Source organism: Triticum aestivum, chromosome 3B (genome assembly GCF_018294505.1).
Source record: "Triticum aestivum cultivar Chinese Spring chromosome 3B, IWGSC CS RefSeq v2.1, whole genome shotgun sequence".
Taxonomy (NCBI): Eukaryota; Viridiplantae; Streptophyta; class Magnoliopsida; order Poales; family Poaceae; genus Triticum; species Triticum aestivum.
The window spans coordinates 704,161,968-704,180,302 of record NC_057801.1 but is presented as its reverse complement, the minus strand read 5'-3'; the positions used below and the strand labels follow the sequence as shown (position 1 = coordinate 704,180,302).

Sequence of the window (18,335 nt, the reverse complement as noted above, 5' to 3'; positions counted from 1 at the left end):
TTCCAAGTGTCACCCTGATAATGCCACAATCATGGACAATACCTACCCCGCAAAAATAAAAAATAAATAGACAATACCATTTGCAATTTCTTAATTCTTATTATGGACAGCCCTCCACAATAAACTACTAGTATCATGTAGCTTCTCCTTAGTCTAAACTGACATTACGTCATCTACTGAGAGTGTGCCATTTGTAAACCACCAGACCACCACTGTAGTGGAGGGCCGGCCGGCCGGCTCATCCGGAGGATTAATACTCCCCGAGTCCCTGTAGCCATGAACCACCACCCATCCGGACTCCAAAGCCACCATGAAGCATCTCCATCCTGTAGGCCTGCTTCTCTCTTGCTCTTGTTTCCTACTATGTGTCATCACGCCGGTGGTAGCCCACATCCGACATCAAGCTGAAGCACTTGTGAATTGGAAGGCTAGCTTGGATGATGCCGATGAGTCCCTCGGGCCATGGTCGTTGGCCAACTCCACCATCCTTTGCAATTGGACGCACATCACTTGCGACTCGGCCGGGCACATCAGAGAGCTCGACCTTTCCGGTGTAAGCTTGAGTGGCACACTTGACAAATTGGACTTCTCGGCCTTTCCCCACCTGAAGAAACTCATCTTGTCTAGGAATGGTCTGTACGGTTCAATTCCAGAAGGGATTGGCAATCTAACAAGCTTGGTCGAGTTGCGGATCCTCTACAACCATTTTTCGACGGGTGCCATTCCACGCAGCATTGGCCAACTGAAGCACCTTGTTGTACTGCAACTGACATATTTGGGGCTTGATGGCACACTACCTGAAGAGATTGGTAACTTGACGAGCTTGGAAGAGCTCTTTCTTGACTTTGTATCTTTGACTGGATCAATCCCACGGACAATTGGGATGCTCATGAAGCTCCGAATGCTTAGCCTGACGAGGAACAATCTGACAGGGAGCATCCCGTTGGAGATTGGAAACATGACAGAACTGCAGTCCATGGGATCTGAGGGTAACTATTTGGATGGGCAGCTACCAGGCACCATCTCTCATTTGAGGAAACTCAAGGAGTTGTTTCTGTTTGGAAATCTGCTCAGCGGCCACATCGTCCCCGGACTTGGGAATAGCAGCCTTCTGCATAGGGTCGACATTTCAGATAACAACTTTTCTGGGCTGTTCCCGGCGTCCATTTGCGCAAGAGGAGCGCTGCGTACTCTCAGTGCTAGGTACAACGGATTTTCTGGCATCCACCACCAAGCCTTCCAAAACAGCACAACCCTGCGGTTTATTGATTTCACGGCAAACAACATTGTTGCAGACCTAAGGGGTTGCATGGGCGAGCATCTAGGACAGCTTCACTATATGGCTTTCAGTCAAAACCAGTTGTATGGCACCCTTCTGACAGACCGGGGCGAGGTATTCTTCTGTAACTATACTAATTTCAGAATCGTAGACCTATCAGACAATGCCTTGCATGGAGGTCTCTCCAAGTGTTTTTGGGGCATGCCAAGTTTGACATTCATAGATCTGAGCAGCAACTCTTTGAGTGGTGTAGTTCCGTCATCAGGGACATGTGGAGATAATCTTCGCTATCTACACCTAGCCAATAACCATTTCATAGGAACCTTTCCTTTGGATCTTGAGAAATGTAAAAACCTGATCACTCTAGACCTTGGAGGCAATAATTTCTCAGGTACAATACCATCTTGGATAAGCAGCAGCTTACCTGGACTCAAATTTCTTCGTCTGTCATCAAACATGTTTGAAGGTGTCATACCCCTCCAGATTTCACACTTTAACAATCTCCAGATATTGGACTTGTCCAGAAACAAGCTCACTGGACCTGTTCCAGATGATTTTACGAATTATACTGGCATGACACATGTCCGTAAATATGTTGAGGACTATATAAATACTGGCTATGATCTGTATGCATCGCGAATTCCAATAGTCTGGAAGAATGTCGAGCATGATTACTCTCTGTTGATAGCAGGCATGGCCGGTATCGACTTATCTGGAAACTCTCTATCACAGGAGATCCCAAATGGGCTCACAACCCTTGTTGGACTCAGGTACCTGAACTTATCAGGAAATCATCTGTCAGGTTGTATTCCGGAAGACATTGGCGATATGGTACTGCTAGAAGCCTTGGACCTTTCTCGGAACCAACTCTCGGGGAAAATTCCTCAAAGCCTGGCAACTTTAAAGAGCATCAGCGTGCTGAACTTGTCGAGCAATAGTTTGTCAGGGAGGATACCTACAGGCGATCAGCTACGGACACTCACAAATCGGTCCATATACAGTAATAATCCTGGGCTATGCGGATTTCCGTTGGAAGACTGCATAAACTCCTCAACACCGGCGCAAACTGAAAAAAGCCTGGATGAAGATAGAGAGGCATTGTGGTTGTATTGCTTCGTGGCTGCTGGGTTCATCTTCGGGTTCTGGCTCTACTGGGGCATCTTCATGTTTCGCAGCGAGACCTGGAGGTGTGCATTTTACCAGTATGTGGACAACATGCAAGCCAAGGTGACCAAGAAAGTATACAGCTGCATCTCCCGCTTCCGGGCCGCTGGCTCTGAATGAGAAAGCACATCGCTTTGTTGCTGAAGTAAAGGGGTTTGTGTGTGTGAGTGTGATATTTTCCTTCCTTGGTTTGTAGAAGAATTGCAGTGAGCAAGTTGTTTGTATCTCCTGGTGCTTTGACATGTACAAGTACAAGTGATCTGTTTAAGTATGTGTGCTGCTGGAGCCATGAGAAACCAGGTGAGGAAAGCATCTTTCCGCTCTGTAATAAGGAATCTGTAAGTTGGCGTTGGGTGTCTTGTCTTCTTGGCCCTCGCCCAAGTATTCGTTTTGTCATATATGCACTGCTGATTTGACAATGACATATTCTTTATTTGCACATTTCTGGACTGGTATTTCCATTCTCATGTACTAGTCATCTTGTCATAATTTCGTTGGACGGGAGGAAAATCTCGCAAATCTCGGAACAAATAAGAAGTAGACGAACAAAAATGCAATTGGTACGAAGGAATCCATCGACAATTAATTGACAGCGAACGACCGATCTGTCAAACACATGTTGATGTCACGTTGGAGTCCAAGACTTGGCGCATAAGGAGTTGTCTAGGAGATAGACTAGGTTGTTAGACAAGTAGTTTAATATCTTGTAAACCTCTTATCTCTCTATCTCTTCCTCTTCAAGTTGTAATCTTCTCCAACAAACTTGTATGCGCTATCTTGTCAGGGAGGTGCGCCCCTGCGCCTATAACATGCAACGCGCCCCCTCACACCGAGGGTAAGACGCTTTCGCCTATTCGCACATGGTAATCAGAGCCTCCTCTTCCAAAACCCTAGCTGCCATCTAGTGCCAAGCCATGTCTTCCTCCAGCGCCGCTCAATCCAATCTCAGCGGCCAAGTCACGGAGAAGCTCTCCCGGACGAACTACGTCCTGTGGCGAACGCAAGTTACGCCGCACCTAAGGGGAGCCGGGCTCTTCGGGTATGTCGATGGAACCATGCCGGAGCCCGCCCGCCTCCTCGTCACCAAGGACAAGGAAGGCAAGGAGACGACCAAGCTGAACCCTCTCCATCCCATTTGGGTGAGGGAGGACCAACAAGTGCTCGGCTACCTCCTCAGCAACCTCTCCAAGGAAGTGCTGATCACGGTGACCGCGATCACCATCGCGCACGCTCTCTGGGCGGCGCTCGCAGGCATGTTTTCCTCTCAATCTCTGAGTCGTGTTAACAACATTCACATTGCTTTGATCAATGCACAGAAGGGCAACCAATCTGTTGCTGCGTACTATGCTTCTATGCGCGGACTGGCCGATGAACTCACCGCGGCCGGCAAGCCCATCCAAGATGATGAGCTGATCTCCTATCTGCTGCACGGGCTGGACATGGACTACCAGCCCCTTGTCTCTGCTCTCGACGCCCGTGTCACGCCGGTCTCCCTCGATGAGCTGTACGCCATGCTGAGCAATTTTGATCAGCGCGTCGCGCAGTTCCATAGCACCGGCGGCGGCTTCAAGTCTTCGGCAAACGCGGCCACCCGCGGGCGTGGCGAGTACTCATCCCGTTCCCGTGGTCCTCCTCGACACAAGGGCAAGCAAGGTGGTGGTGGCTCCAGCACCTCCGGCTCCCGTGGCGGACGCCCTAACTTCAACAACAACAAGGGTCGCCGTGGTGGGGGCGGCGGCGGCAGTGGCGGCTCGGGACGGTCACGACCTGATGCTGTACGCTGTCAAATCTGCGGCAAGCTTGGCCACTCAGCCAAGGATTGCTGGTATCGCTTTGATGAAGATGAAGCTTCCTCGGATGAAGAAGACAAAGTTGCTGCCGCCGCCGACGGGTCCTATGGTGTGGATACCAACTGGTATCTCGACAGTGGTGCCACAAACCACCTCACGGGCGAACTCGAGAAGGTAACCCTCCGTGAGAAATACCATGGGAAGGATCAGATACACACGGCAAGTGGTGCAGGTATGAGGATAAGTCATATAGGTCATTCTGTTATACGCACCCCTTCCCGCAAAATTCACCTTAGAAAAATCCTGCATGTTCCTAGTGCCAACAAAAATCTTCTCTCCGTTCATCGTATCACTATTGATAATCATGTGTTCATTGAATTTCATCATTTCTTCTTTTTGATCAAGGATCAGGCCACGAGGAAGGTACTCTACCGCGGTAGATGTGTTCGAGGGCTTTACCCGTTGATTCCGGAGTTTAGAAGATTAAATAAACAAGCTTGTGGTGCTATCAAGCTTTCCTCCACACGATGGCACGATCGTTTAGGGCATGCATCTTTTTCTTTAGTTGAACGCTTGCTTAGGAAAAATAAGCTCCCGTTTGTTGGTGAGCGACATAGTGAAACTATCTGTGATTCTTGCCAAAGAGCAAAATGTCATCAATTACCTTATCCCATATCTACCAGTGTTTCTACTCAACCTTTGCAATTATTTTCTCTGATGTTTGGGGGCCTGCCCCCGCCTTAGTGGGTAGACACACATATTATGTTAGCTTCATTGATGACTATAGCAAATTTTCTTGGATTTATCTCCTCAAGAAAAGATCTGACGTTTTTCAAGTGTTCAAAATTTTTCAAGCACTTGTAGAACGTAAGTTTGATAGCAAAATTGTTGCTGTCCAATCCGACTGGGGGGGGGGGGGAATACGAGAAGCTTAATTCCTTCTTTCAAACCCTTGGCATATCTCACCATGTATCATGTCCTCACGCTCACCAACAAAACGGCTCTGCCGAGCGCAAGCATAGGCACATAGTAGAGGTCGGTTTGGCCCTCCTTGCCGGTGCTTCCATGCCCCTAAAATTTTGGGACGAAGCTTTCCTCACGGCTGTTCACATCATCAACACGCTTCCTAGTCGAGTGATCAATAATGAAACACCTACTGAACGGCTTCTCCAGATCAAACCCAACTATACATCACTTCGTGTGTTTGGATGCGCCTGTTGGCCCAATCTCCGACCATACAACTCTCGCAAATTAATGTTTCGGTCCAAACAATATGTTTTTCTTGGATATAGCAATCAACACAAGGGGGTCAAGTGTCTAGACGTGTCTACCGACCGAGTATACATATCTTGTGATGTTGTATTCGACGAAACAAAATTCCCCTTTGCTGATCTACATCCAAATGTCGGTGCTTTACTTCGGAAAGAAATTCTACTTCCTCCTCCTACCCTCACCGGCCTCAATCCAGGGGAGTATAGCTCTAATGATCCTACTATGACTAACTCTCTCACCACTTTGCCTGAGTTGTATAATGATGCAGGAAGCGATGCTGAAAAAAACGGAGCTGAAAATAGTGAAGAAATCTGCCCAACACGGCCATATTTCATGTGCCAGGATCAGGGGAGCAAATCTCCCTCGGGATTTGTTCCCGCAGACCTAGCAGCCGAATCTGCCTCGGGATCGCCGCCTGGAGATCTGTCAGGCCGATCCTCTCCGGACTCCGCGCCGTCTGCTGCTCCCGCTGCGGCCGACCGCGCAGGTGCATAGATCATAAATGGCGAAGAAGTGCTACGCCAGGAGTATATATACGACAAGTGGCCGGAGTGTCAGGCCCAGGTGTACCGGTTTTTGGTTTCCGAGCGACACGCAGTACTTAGTTTAGGTTCACGCTAATGCGAGAGAGGGATACGAACTCATGTACTCAAAGTGATAGCTATTCTCGTGTATATCATTGTTTAGATGGATGACGATGTATTTGCAAGTAATCGAGACTTGTATCGCTATTTTCGAGATTGATGACGAGAGACCACTTTGTGTTGGATGATGATTATGATGATGACATGATTTGATGAGACTAATTGTATGTATATGCTATGATTATATTTGTATGTGGATGATATGCTAAAGATTATTGTATAAAGCCTATTCAAATGCAAAATAAATAAAAAACAAATATGCAGGGAAAAGAACTAATAAAACTAGTAGTAGCGAGGGGGGATTTAGCAGTAGCGCCGACTTATCAGTAGCGCTTCCCTGTAAACGGCGCTGCAGATAATATCAGTAGCGTCCTATCCTAAAGAGCGCTGCAGCTATTCATGTGTAGCAGTAGCGTGGGTCAACACGCGCTACTGCTATACATTAGCTGTAGCGCCTTATTAGTAGCGCCGGTACCCGCGCTACTGAGAGGGCCAAAACCCGCGCTGCTGCTAGGCTTTTCCCTAGTAGTGGAACAGGACCTCAAAGCAAGCAGCAGAAGCGCCGCAGTAGGACTGGCCGTCGGCACTGACCTTGCGGTGGCCGGCGGTGGTAGTCGGTCTTCTGATCACCTTGAGCGCCTTCTTTTAAGGATCGGTTGTTAGCAAGTTGTATGACCCGGACATGTGTGTGTTTTTCTATTTTGAAGGGCTACATCCTGCTCATTATATAGGTGGCGCTAAAGGGATCAGGGACCGAAACCAACAGCTGGATTTGGTGCCTCCGATCATGGCACATACATGGGGTAAAAAGGGTCCCCCTTTTTCTCTCGGTCAGTTATGACCTGAGATCAAAATTCCAACATTCTCCCCCTTGATCGTAAGGTCAAAAAACATCATAAGCCCACTCTTAATAAAATCAATATACGAAAGTAAGGTGTTGCAATGGCCAATGAAGTGCCATTGAACCTCAATACTTATAGTACAACATTTTATCTCGAATTGATAACATATTACTTTATGGGAGTTGGTTTATTTGATGGTCCTAATTCCAGGATCAAAAGGCCTTCCTAACCCATGCCGGCAACATAATCATAAATATGGGTGATGAGCCTTTAATAAACGGATCCATAATACATACGATTCATTTTTATATGATTAACATCATTAGCTTGATCTTGGGTTCTATCTTTCACAACATGAAACATATTGTCAATAGTTTTGGCAACACCATTTGACTTGTTGTTACTCGCATAGAAAACTGCGTGTTCATAATGCAGTAGGTGAGTTTTATAAATGTTGTCTACCACCTTAATTTCGGGAATAGAACATCTTTGACATACAACCTGCCCAAAAGCCTCTTAACATACCCCATCATAAATTGCATTATTTCTAATGCCATCAATGTCATTATGGAGGTCTTCCACGATATAGCTCCATATGCGAGAGTGAGCATGTAACACAATGTGGAAACTTTAATATCCACACATCTCGCAGAAACAATGTCTGAATAATCGAGGATATCGAGGTTATCAGACTTCTTATTAGTGAGCATGTAAACCTTTATTGCCTTGCATATCTACAAGATTTTTCGCGGCTTCTCGAGTGGTCCATTTCCGGACTTGTCTATTTGCCAATTATTCCGATCATAAATAGGACAAGTTCATAATTGAAAACTTACATTGCTTCAGACAGCTGAAGCATAAGGAACTAACATTACCTGATCAGTTCATAATGGTTCCTTGGACACTAAATTGTCCACCTTTATTGCCCTTGACTTTAGTAGCAGGTGCGATAGAGTACTACCACGTAATATTTTCTTCCGTACTCTATCAACGTATGTCATCATCATAAAACTTATACTCCTTTTGGACCTATATCTTGGCGAAACTCAATACAAGCAAAGTATGAGGCATCACCAAGATCCTTCATGTTACAAATAGAAGATAGAAATTACTTGGCTCGCCAAAATATTATATCTCCACAAGTTAGTGATCTTACTCCCCCTCGTCTTATAGTATGAGTGTCCCAACGCTTGTATTATCACATAATTGTATTTCTTTAGATAACATGCCTTATGTCAACTTCACCCATGACAAAACCGTACAGTTGAGTCATACATACATTATCACTAAGTCAACACAAGAGCATGTCATAGTAATAACACAAACGTAACAACAACTCACTGAGGAAATTCTATGGAGTTCCATACATCATTAGAGTTCATAATCTTCATCCTATATGGCAAAAGGCCACTAAGATGAACATTCACACACTTATTGATCATAGAGAAATTGTTGAGTCTCAACAATAAGTGTTGCATTAGAGAAAAAAGAATTCCCCTCAATTTACCTGATGCATATGAACAAAGATCTAATGGAGTTATCCTTAGGATTAATGCTCATAAGCTCCAGGTTCCCCGATGATCACTTTATTTAGAAGATGGAAAATATATCCAAAAATCTTGATAACAATCATCTCAGCTCTAAACCACAACACCGTTGGGCTGAAGGTGGAAAAGAACTTAATGAACTATGACAAATGATTATACACGACGTTAGTCAGGAATATAACCACAAGCCACATGATACTGACAAAACTTGCCACTTAAGTAAAGTGTCACATATGATTATAAACGAAGTTGCATATATAATCAACATGTTACATCATGATGGTCATTAGACTAGCAAGCTTGCCACTTTAGCATTCATGTGTGTTTCGTAATGCTCATAAGGGACTAAGTGCACACTAACATGATAAAAGAGTCATTTTTCATGGATTCTTCTAAATAAGACTTGTTGCGTCCTAATTAGAGAACCAACATTAGAATGTGCTTTTCATACATTCTCCAACCAAGACTTCTCGTTGGTTCCATCTTACTTGGAGAATTGAGATACATAGTTTGCTTAATTGTACATGTTATGATCTAATTAAGTAGGAGAAGTGAACACGATATCTCATATTAAATGAGACTTCCATTCTCCCCCTCGAAATGTGGTCTAAAACCACAATTTTGATGAGGTCTCATTAATCACACTTCCGTGACATATTCAATAGTAACATAGCATATAATCTTTACAAAAGGTTCATTTAGTGAAAAACATAACTCGTCTCACCATAAGGTGGGACTAACATTACATAATTTGAGTTGACGTAATAACATATAAAATCACGTCATCTATTCGAGAGATGAAATTAAAGTTTTCCAATAACTAGGAGCATGAACCAAAACATCATCAATAAGATGAAGAATTAAGTCATCTCCAAAAGCTAGTGGAATAAATCCAATAATAGTTTTGACTTTAATCTCCTTTGCATTAGTGATGTGTATGATGGCACATGCGTCCTCTCCCAATGTCTGCCTTATCATCATGATTAAAAATCCTTCAGCCTTATTGGCAGAAAAACATTGGGAGATTCCTTACATGATACAATGATCTCCACTCTCCATGTGGGAAAGATATTTACATAAGGTTCTTCTATGCCAAACAAAAGTTTGACATCATTATTATTGCTGGAAAGAGGAGACAACTTTATGATCATTATAACAAAAAAAAAATCAAGCATGAACTAACCATGCAATGCCATGAATAAAAACTTGCTTAATGTTTATTCTAATCCGTATCACCGTTGGGCAGATAACGAAAAAGAACCTTACTCATTCGTAAATGACACATGAAAAACATAATCAATGTTGGTCAGAATATCATCATATGCCATTAGAACATTTGCTCATTAAATCTCTAATCAAAACTTCTCGTTGGTTCCATTTTGACTAGAGAGATGTAAAATCTCGTAATGACCAGCAAGAACTATGACTAAATTAATTGCCATCATTAACATAAAGCAACATCATAATATAATCATTTGTGCCATGAGTGATGCCTTTTGACACTAAATCTCACAACGATAATATAAATATTGAACCTAAGTGTCAAAATTATCATTAGAATTCTCAGTGTCATACAATGAAAATGATATTGGAATTAACATAAAAATATAAATCTCACACCCACTGAGTAATCATTAAAGAGGACATTCAGAGTGAAAATGTCATAAATATAAATCATCATAAGAATTTCCAAAATTATAAAATTTAGATATCAAGATTCTCCAAATTATGATATTGGGAAAATTAATAATTGTCAAATAAACGACCTTGAAAAAAAACTGAACAAAGTTTCTTCATTGAGAGAATTGATCATAACCCATTAACATCATTTTGGACCGTTATGAATATTTGAGAGGTGCACATCATAATAAAAATGACATGAATTGCACCAACCAACAACTTTCATTTTGCCCAATAGGCATATTGCCCCAACATTATTATGACACATAGTGCGGTGGGAAAAAACAAACCACGCGTCCATCATCATTTTCCTTGAGGTGGCCTGAGCCCATTAGAAATGACCACATCTTTAAGAAATGTCGTAAGTGTGGCATCAACATTAAATTCACACTCAATCAAATTTTACAAATAAAATATTTAGAAAATTCAATGAGCGATTCATAATTGTGCTCAATATTAATATCCTCTTATAACATTGGAGGGCCGAACGCCGACGCCTGTGCTTGAGGGTTTGACGACGACGTGTGCGGCGCGGAGGCCACTCAGCGTGCGTGTCCGTAGGATGCGGCGCCGGCTCCCTCGTCTCTTTTTGCATGCCGTCCCGAGAGATGGCGTGTTTCGGCCAAGATGAGCACGCATGGAGGCGGCCATGGCGAGCACGCATGGCTGCTGTCATCAATAACGTAAGTCCCAGCCCATCTTTTCTACAAATTTTCGATCTGGTCTGAGATTTGGGATTTGATCTCTTTGGTTTTTCCAATTGGGGAAAAAAAATCTAGGATTGGGCTTCCAGCTAATTGGCAAAATTTTGCGGTTCCTTTAAACATTTGACTCCCCTCCTTCTAATTGCTTAATCAGTGCTGATTAAAAGGACTTTATGCGGAAGCATAGCTTAATTGGTCTTACCGAACATGGTCGTTATCATCAATAGAATGTCATTAGGATCTAATATAGGCTTAACTAGCTCATGATACCATTGTTGGAAACAAACTTTAGGGATAAACGTGAGAGGATCTTAAGCCTAGCATTAGACCATCTAATACAGATTAATAGAAAAGGGTTCGTGATTTCTTACAGGTTCTGACGGAAGCCTTGTTCCTGCTTGATGCACTCCTCATGTAGCCTATGGCTACACCTTGCCTCGAAACATGAAGATGGTTGGAGAAGAAGTGCAGGAACAGGACCTCAAAGCAAGCAGCAGGAGCGCCGCAGTAGGACTGGCCGCCGGCACTGACCTTGCGGTGGCCGGCGGTGGTAGTCGGTCTTCTGATCACCTTGAGCGCCTTCTTTTAAGGATCGGTTGTTAGCAAGTTGTATTGACCCGGACATGTGTGTGTGTTTCTATTTTGAAGGGGTACATCCTGCTCATTATATAGGTGGCGCTAAAGGGATCAGGGACCGAAACCAACAGCTGGATTTGGTGCGTCCGATCATGGCACATACGTGGGGTAAAAAGGGTCCCTCTTTTTCTTTCGGTCAGTTATGACCTGAGATCAAAATTCCAACAGCCGCGCCATACTGATTGTTGTGCGACGATTTTTCTTTTGAAGTTCTTAAAACTTTGTTTAGTACTTGGTTGATAACATAGTCATTCACACATAGATAAGGTTCATTGAGTCAACACAGGCAGAGTGCAACGTTTCTACTTTCCACTTAGATTTGAGATCCTCGGCTAAGTTTGTTTCTTTGATACAGTGGTAGAGAACTGTGCACCGCGCTTTATTTGCATGTTTCAGTGAAGTTTTGTATATACAATATTGAGAAAAGGCTCATGTGTTGGTTATCCATTTGTTGGTGTCTTCAGGAATGCGATTCTTGCCTACAGGTGTACATGCAAACATAGATTGATGACTATAAGTAGGGTTTGTTGGTAACTTGGCAATGCATAACCCATCCCCCATAGTAAGCCAACACACTTATAAGCCAATTACACCATCGTCGCCGGTTGGGGTGCGGAGAGGGGAGATGGAGAGGCGGCGCGCTGGCGCCTAGGATAAGGAGTGAGGAATCGAGGCGCCTAGGATAAGGAGTGAGGAATCGATCGGGAGTGGTGGCTAGGGTAGGAGGGGATTGCTGGAGGCTACGTACTGTGAAGAAAGAAGGGCATATACATGAGCGAAGACTTGAGATGTTGGGTTGTGCGTGGGCCGGGCTTTTACGCAGGCATTTGTCCATGTGCATCTAATCGGTGTGGTCGATTACTTCGGTTAACTAAAGTACAAGACCCGAATTCCTAAATTAATTTTGGTTCTTACAAAGTGCAGACCGAACTAAGAATTGGAATTTTCGGCTTCGGTCTTTTCGGATTCGGTCCCGGTTTTTTCTGTTCGGTAGTTGTGTGCTAGGTTAGTATGCCCACCCCTAACTACATGCATGTATAGCCACTCAATAAAAACAAAACACTTTTTCAAACCATGCAAGCAGTCATTGTTCACGTAACATGCAATTAACTGAGATCTGCTATATATATCACCCATCAATATACGTGCTGGGATTTCATCAATTATTAGTCCAAGACTATTAACTCTACTCTCTTCGGACAGTAGGTTTGTAAGGAGCAATAGCAATAAACCAATGAAAAAATAGGACCTTCGCAAAAGTATTGATTTAGTGCATGTTCGGTTTCTCTCCGCTCCCGCGACTCAGATCCCGGAGCGGAGCAGGCTGTTGCAGCTTTTTATGGAGCAGCTCAAACCGAGCTCTGCGGCTCCGCAGAGAATGGAGTGGAGAGATTTCAAACCGGGCCTTACTCTTAGAAAAAATGACGTTGTATTCTTTTACATTCAGAAATTAGCTGCTCCGAATACACATACCAAGTGTTCAACATGCAACTGCTTACATAGACCGAGAATACACATATACTGCATACCACACAACCACAACCATGCATGAGTGTTGTCAACACCCGGATCAGTAGCAACCGTCACCAGTCCTCATTGGCCATAAATAAAATATAGAAGAAATTCTGCATAGTCCACCCATTGTTGCATGCACACTTGTCATTTTTTTTGCTAAACCAACCCACCAATTAATGATGAGAATCGTCATACAGATGCATCCCTACAAATACTAAATCAAACTTAAACGAAAGGAAGTCACTAACACCAATTGTCATGCAACCAGCCAATATGAGAAAAGAAACACAGGTCAAGAAACCATTAGTCAGCGGGAATCAAATCAAAGCATAAGCAGTCATTAATTGACTCTCAAGAGGACTCGCATGCAGATGAATGAGGCGAGACAAATAGCAGGTCCTAAGTTAAAAGACTGCAAGATTATGAAGCTGTCCTATCAGTTCATGTTTACATATCCGCAAGAAGTTTTGTGCGTAAGAAAGTTCTCAGTAAGTAGTTTTCAGTAAGCTAAAGAGAGTCTTGTGCTTTGAGGACTTATCGTCTGAAGGCGAGAAACAATCACCGAACGCCGCCGCTGCACCAGAGACGGAAGTAATCCCGCCGTCGAGAGGACAACGAAAGGGGGGTGTCGCCAAACCTGTGTTGACTGGGAGAACTTGTGCTGGAGAAATAACGTACGTAACACATCGCTGACCAAGACGCTTGATTTGTAGCCGGCGAGGAAAAAATAGCAGCTTCACACTGCTTCTATTTGTGCTTCCACCTTCCCACGTTGGCATTCTGTACGGCGATCGGTGACTTTGCTAGCTCTTGCACTATTCATGCTTCCGTATCAAGCACCGGTTGTAGGTCTGTTCATTCAGATCAAGGGCCAGCTAGCATTTGACTCCCGTAGTCCGCAGGAAAAGGGCGTGGTAGAGAGGGTGACTTGCTGCTGGGAGGATCTAGCAAGAGCACGAAAGGAGAGGCACCCACTCCTAATGCGTACATGCTGCCGCTACCTGCGGTGATTGCAAGGGTAGAGAAAAATTGAAAGATGAGTAGGAAAGAAGCTGTGCGGGGGAGGGAGCCATCGACCTTATTAGCGAGGGAACGCACCAGCGACCGAAGGCGGCGCCAGTTCGTCTTGATGGCGGCGGCACGCCCGCGCTGGAGGATCACGACGCTGCGGAGTCGCGCGGGCCCGTGACCTGCGAGCGGCCTATGACAGCGCTTCATCAGACACCAACAGGGCAGAGCTCACATTGTGTTCGACGGAAGGGGTGTCGGGAGTGAAGGAGCAGGGATGATGGCGCATCCGAGATGGAAGATGCACACGGAGTGACGCAGTTTTATAGGGCCAAACAACGACCAAGCAGTGGAACGGGATTGCACGGGATCCTTCCAGAGACCAGGCGAAATATCTAGCCGGTCTAGAGAAAAACACAACATATGTCCAAACAGCTTACCCCATAATCTCATTGACCTATACGTGTCCATCATGGAAATAAGCAGTCAATGACCCATGGGCAGACGTGGCCACATGCATGGATCAAGCAATGGCACGTGGAACAAGAGCAATCCACACACCTCTAGACTGGACACGTGAAATCAAAAGTGCAAACCACACAGTGAACCAAAGTTTTTTAAAGAATGGAAGAACCTTCCCGGAGAGTGCAGCACACATCCGTCGATAAACAAGAGCTCATAATGTGGCAACGGCAACACCAAACCAAACATGCTCCATGACTCGACCAAGCAAAAAATGAGATCCATCAAACTCTAGGAAGCCATCGTGCACACGCGTCACTCAATCAATACTGGTAAAATATATTAAAAAAAAACCAGGTAAAAGGAACCTTTACGGGCCTAGTCTTCTTAGTATGTGCTGCTGAAGCCATGAGAAACCAGGTGAGTAAGGAATCTGTAAGTCCCGTTTCGAAAAAAAAGGAATATGTAAGTTGGCGTTGCGTGTCTTGTCTTCTTGGCCCTCGCCCAGGTATTCGTTTTGTCACATCAAGTACCAATTAAACAAATTTGTTATCACCAGCTTGAAAAATCTTAAGTCTGTACATATATGCACATTAAGCCAGATCGGCGGGGCCGTCGGGAGAGCAGCGTCGGCGGAAGGAATTGGGAACAGAAAGTTCTCAGATGTGTTTTCCATTGTCCAGGCGGCCAGGGGGCACTTTTGCAAATAAGAAATCTGAAGGCGCGCGGTTTTGTGCAAAAATACATCCAGATGAGGAGAGACACACGATATAGATCAGATGATCGAAAAACTAAGGATGCAGATGCACGAGGGATGCCGGATTCACAAAATACGACGCCATGCTTGAGTTTATTCATGTTTTTGTTTTTGTTTGTAGAGGCTGCGGTGAAGGCGGACGACATTTGTGCAGGGTCAGTCCACAAGACGCCGATACCGTGTGATCTCCCGGGTTGCCTGCACATTTGCCGCGAGAATGCGAATGGGCTAGGGCCGTGCCCTACTTTCAACTGGACTGCTAACTGCAACGCGTATACTGGATTATGCGAGTGCAATATCTGCATGCCTCCTCCTTCTGCTCCTAGCCGTATATGTATATGTATACTCCCTCCGTCCCATAATGTAAGATGTTTTATATTATGAATCCCTTTCTTCTTTAATATATAGTATGCACACTCGTGCATATTCGAGAAAAACGTGTCGAAAAACGTCTTATATTATAAGACGGAGGGAGTAGCTTTCTGATATAGGATAGTTTGTTCTCTGTAATAAGAACGATGCCGTAAAGGTCGTGTGATCTACTCATTGTAGAACTTGATGTTGCTCCACACGTTATATGAGATTATATATGAAGTGGGCTATATTATTTGCTTTACATTGTAAAATTTTAACTTGATCCCAAACTATTCTAGCCGTCTTATTCTTGGATCCATATGATCTCTTATCTTCTAAGAGGTTAGATTACTAAGGGAAATGTTTTTCTGGAAAAGCACCTAATTATACGGAAATAAGTATATTGCTAAGAACTCTTGCAGTATCAAGTATTACATGAAAATAAAATTAAAGCTTCCAGAAAATAGTATGTATTTATTTTGTTTGTTTTTTTATTAAGGCATCCACAATTTGTTTGAATCATCCATGCATATTTGTTTTGTTTTTCTACTTCGCTAGAAACTTTTTAAATATTTCACATCCTTGTATTATGGGGAAGTAAAAGCTCTTTATAATTCATAGTACCAATCCCCTACATCTCCGATGTCTAGGGGAATTACTCACGCATGAGAGGGAATAACAAACATGTGGGAGATCAAGATAAGGGAAATCATCTCAATAATAATATTAAGATCCTAATAAGATGAATGACTAAACAAGTCTCAATCTCTAGATGGGTATGAATAGAGTTATAAACGAATTCCTCTCTCCATGGTGATGTTGCCATGAAATGGAGATGGGCGGAAGAGAAAGATTGGATCTCCGGCGGTTCTTCTTCTCCGGATCTCTTCCCCCACTATTCTGGATGGTGTAGCGGCGTCTCCCTATCTCTGATGATCGACGTCCCTTCATGAAAGTTGCTTGGGTTGACGAAGTGGTTCTGGCGCCACGTGGCACGATAGTTGGTACTCGTACTGTGCGTTGTCTTTCGCTCATGATGCTTTGTTGAATTTTCGCCCAGAAAGAAAGTTGCTTCAAATGATTTCATTATTCTTTCTCGAAGGATTAGCATTAGAAAGACGTGTGAAATATCAAAAACCCTGTGAAAACCATATTGAAACCTTCTTATAAAAGTGACAAAATATCGAGCCATCATTAGCCTCTGCCCGTTTGGCCCACACCCTTCAAACATGTCTTGCCCGCCTAAAACTTTGGGCTAAAACCCTGACACTACTAGGGAAAAGCCTAGCAGCAGCGTGGGTTTTAGGCCTATCAGTAGCGCGGGACGATGCGCTACAGCTAACGTGTAGCAGTAGCGCCTGTCATCCCACGCGACTGCTATACATGGATAGCTGTAGTGCGCTTCAGTGAAGAGCGCTGTTGATATTATCTGCAACGCTTTTTACAGGAAAGCGCTACTGGTAAGGCGGCGCTACTGCTAACTTTTTTCCCCTCACTACTACTACTTTTATTAGTTTTTTTTCCTGCATATTTGTTTTGTATTTGAATAGGCTTTATACAATAAATCTTTAGCATATCATACACATACAAATGTAATCATAGCATATACATACAACTAGTCTCATCAAATCATGTCATCATCATAATCATCATCCAACACAAAGTGGTCTCTCGTCATCATCTCAAAAATAGCGATACAAGTCTCGATTACATGCAAATACATCGTCATCCATCTAAACAATGATATACGCGAGAAGAGCTACCACTTTGAGTGAGAGCGGAACTATGCAGTACATGAGTTCGTATCCCTCTCTCGCATTAGCGTGAACCTAAACTAACTACTGCATGTCGCTCGGAAACCAGAAACAGGTACACCTGGGCCTGACACTCCGGCCACTCGTCGTATATATACTCCTGGCATAGCACTTCTTCACCATCGATGATCTATGCACCTGCATCGTCACATGAGTCGATGACATGCAACATATATAGTTGAGCAACAGAAAGAGACAGACTTGGCAAAAATAGAAACAACATATTATAAGCATAAATAACAAAGTTCATCGTACCCAAAATGCCCTAACTAGAGTGATCTTCGCTAGTCGAGGAGGATGACGGTTTAATTACATCACAAATAAAGTTTCGCCGTGCATAACTCAAAGTTTTGTCACACAGAAAGTATGGACTAAACGGACACATTGTCATATATCAACAATCACTCCAACATGTCATGCCATCCATCGATGTCAGGGAGATAGTCCCCGAGCTTAGTGAAAGGCTTCATGTCGAGACGCTGAGAGGCTACCCATGTTCGGACGTCTTCCCACGACATTTGTCCTTCTTCATAGAACATCCCTGTTTTTCCGACGACCTCCTTCATCATGATTTGGGAAAGTTCGCGCTGGATGTTATAGAACTCAGCTCGAAGTCGATGATCCTCGATATCTCCTACGTCCTTTGCCCATTGCAGAATATGGGCATCACCGGATCTAGGTGACATGCGAAGGTTCTGGTGATCCCATATGTACTCCAGCATGTGGTGTAGGCCATAGAATCCATCATTAAGAGAATCACTCGGTTGCTGGATGCAGCAGAAGTCGGTCTTATGGCCGAAGGTGAGCCTGCCGCCCCTTCTCTTCTTGTCCTTGACCTCTCCACCCCGTGCTTGGTAGTAAAACATA

The 18,335-nt window shown here is 44.0% G+C and overlaps 1 protein-coding gene, 2 long non-coding RNA genes and 1 pseudogene across 3 annotated transcripts; 3 read left to right on the top strand and 1 right to left on the bottom strand.

Annotated features, from left to right (window-relative positions):
• The first annotated feature begins 310 nt into the window (after positions 1-310).
• LOC123067734 (probable leucine-rich repeat receptor-like protein kinase At1g35710) lies at positions 311-2,563 on the top strand. The gene is made up of 2 exons (XM_044490401.1): positions 311-1,670; positions 1,971-2,563. The coding sequence occupies exons 1-2, from the start codon at positions 311-313 to the stop codon at positions 2,561-2,563; spliced, it is 1,953 nt and encodes a 650-aa protein (XP_044346336.1).
• A 1,271-nt stretch (positions 2,564-3,834) lies between these two features.
• Positions 3,835-3,973, top strand: LOC123073122 (uncharacterized; annotated as a pseudogene).
• Positions 3,974-10,673: 6,700 nt separating this feature from the next.
• LOC123071873 (uncharacterized) lies at positions 10,674-11,589 on the top strand. The gene is made up of 2 exons (XR_006434569.1): positions 10,674-10,901; positions 11,296-11,589. It is a non-coding gene; the product is annotated as an uncharacterized lncRNA (long non-coding RNA).
• A 1,758-nt stretch (positions 11,590-13,347) lies between these two features.
• On the bottom strand, positions 13,348-14,408 carry LOC123071872 (uncharacterized). Its single transcript, XR_006434568.1, has 2 exons — positions 14,172-14,408; positions 13,348-14,074 (listed from the first exon to the last, which is right to left on the bottom strand). It is a non-coding gene; the product is annotated as an uncharacterized lncRNA (long non-coding RNA).
• Positions 14,409-18,335: the final 3,927 nt, after the last annotated feature.

Bases quoted from the DNA above. Each gene is read 5' to 3' on its own strand.
- LOC123067734 (XM_044490401.1), top strand. From the start codon at position 311: ATGAAGCATCTCCATCCTGTAGGCCTGCTTCTCTCTTGCTCTTGTTTC. The intron at 1,671-1,970 runs GTACAATACCAT...TGTTGATAGCAG, and splicing joins TGGAGGCAATAATTTCTCAG to GCATGGCCGGTATCGACTTA.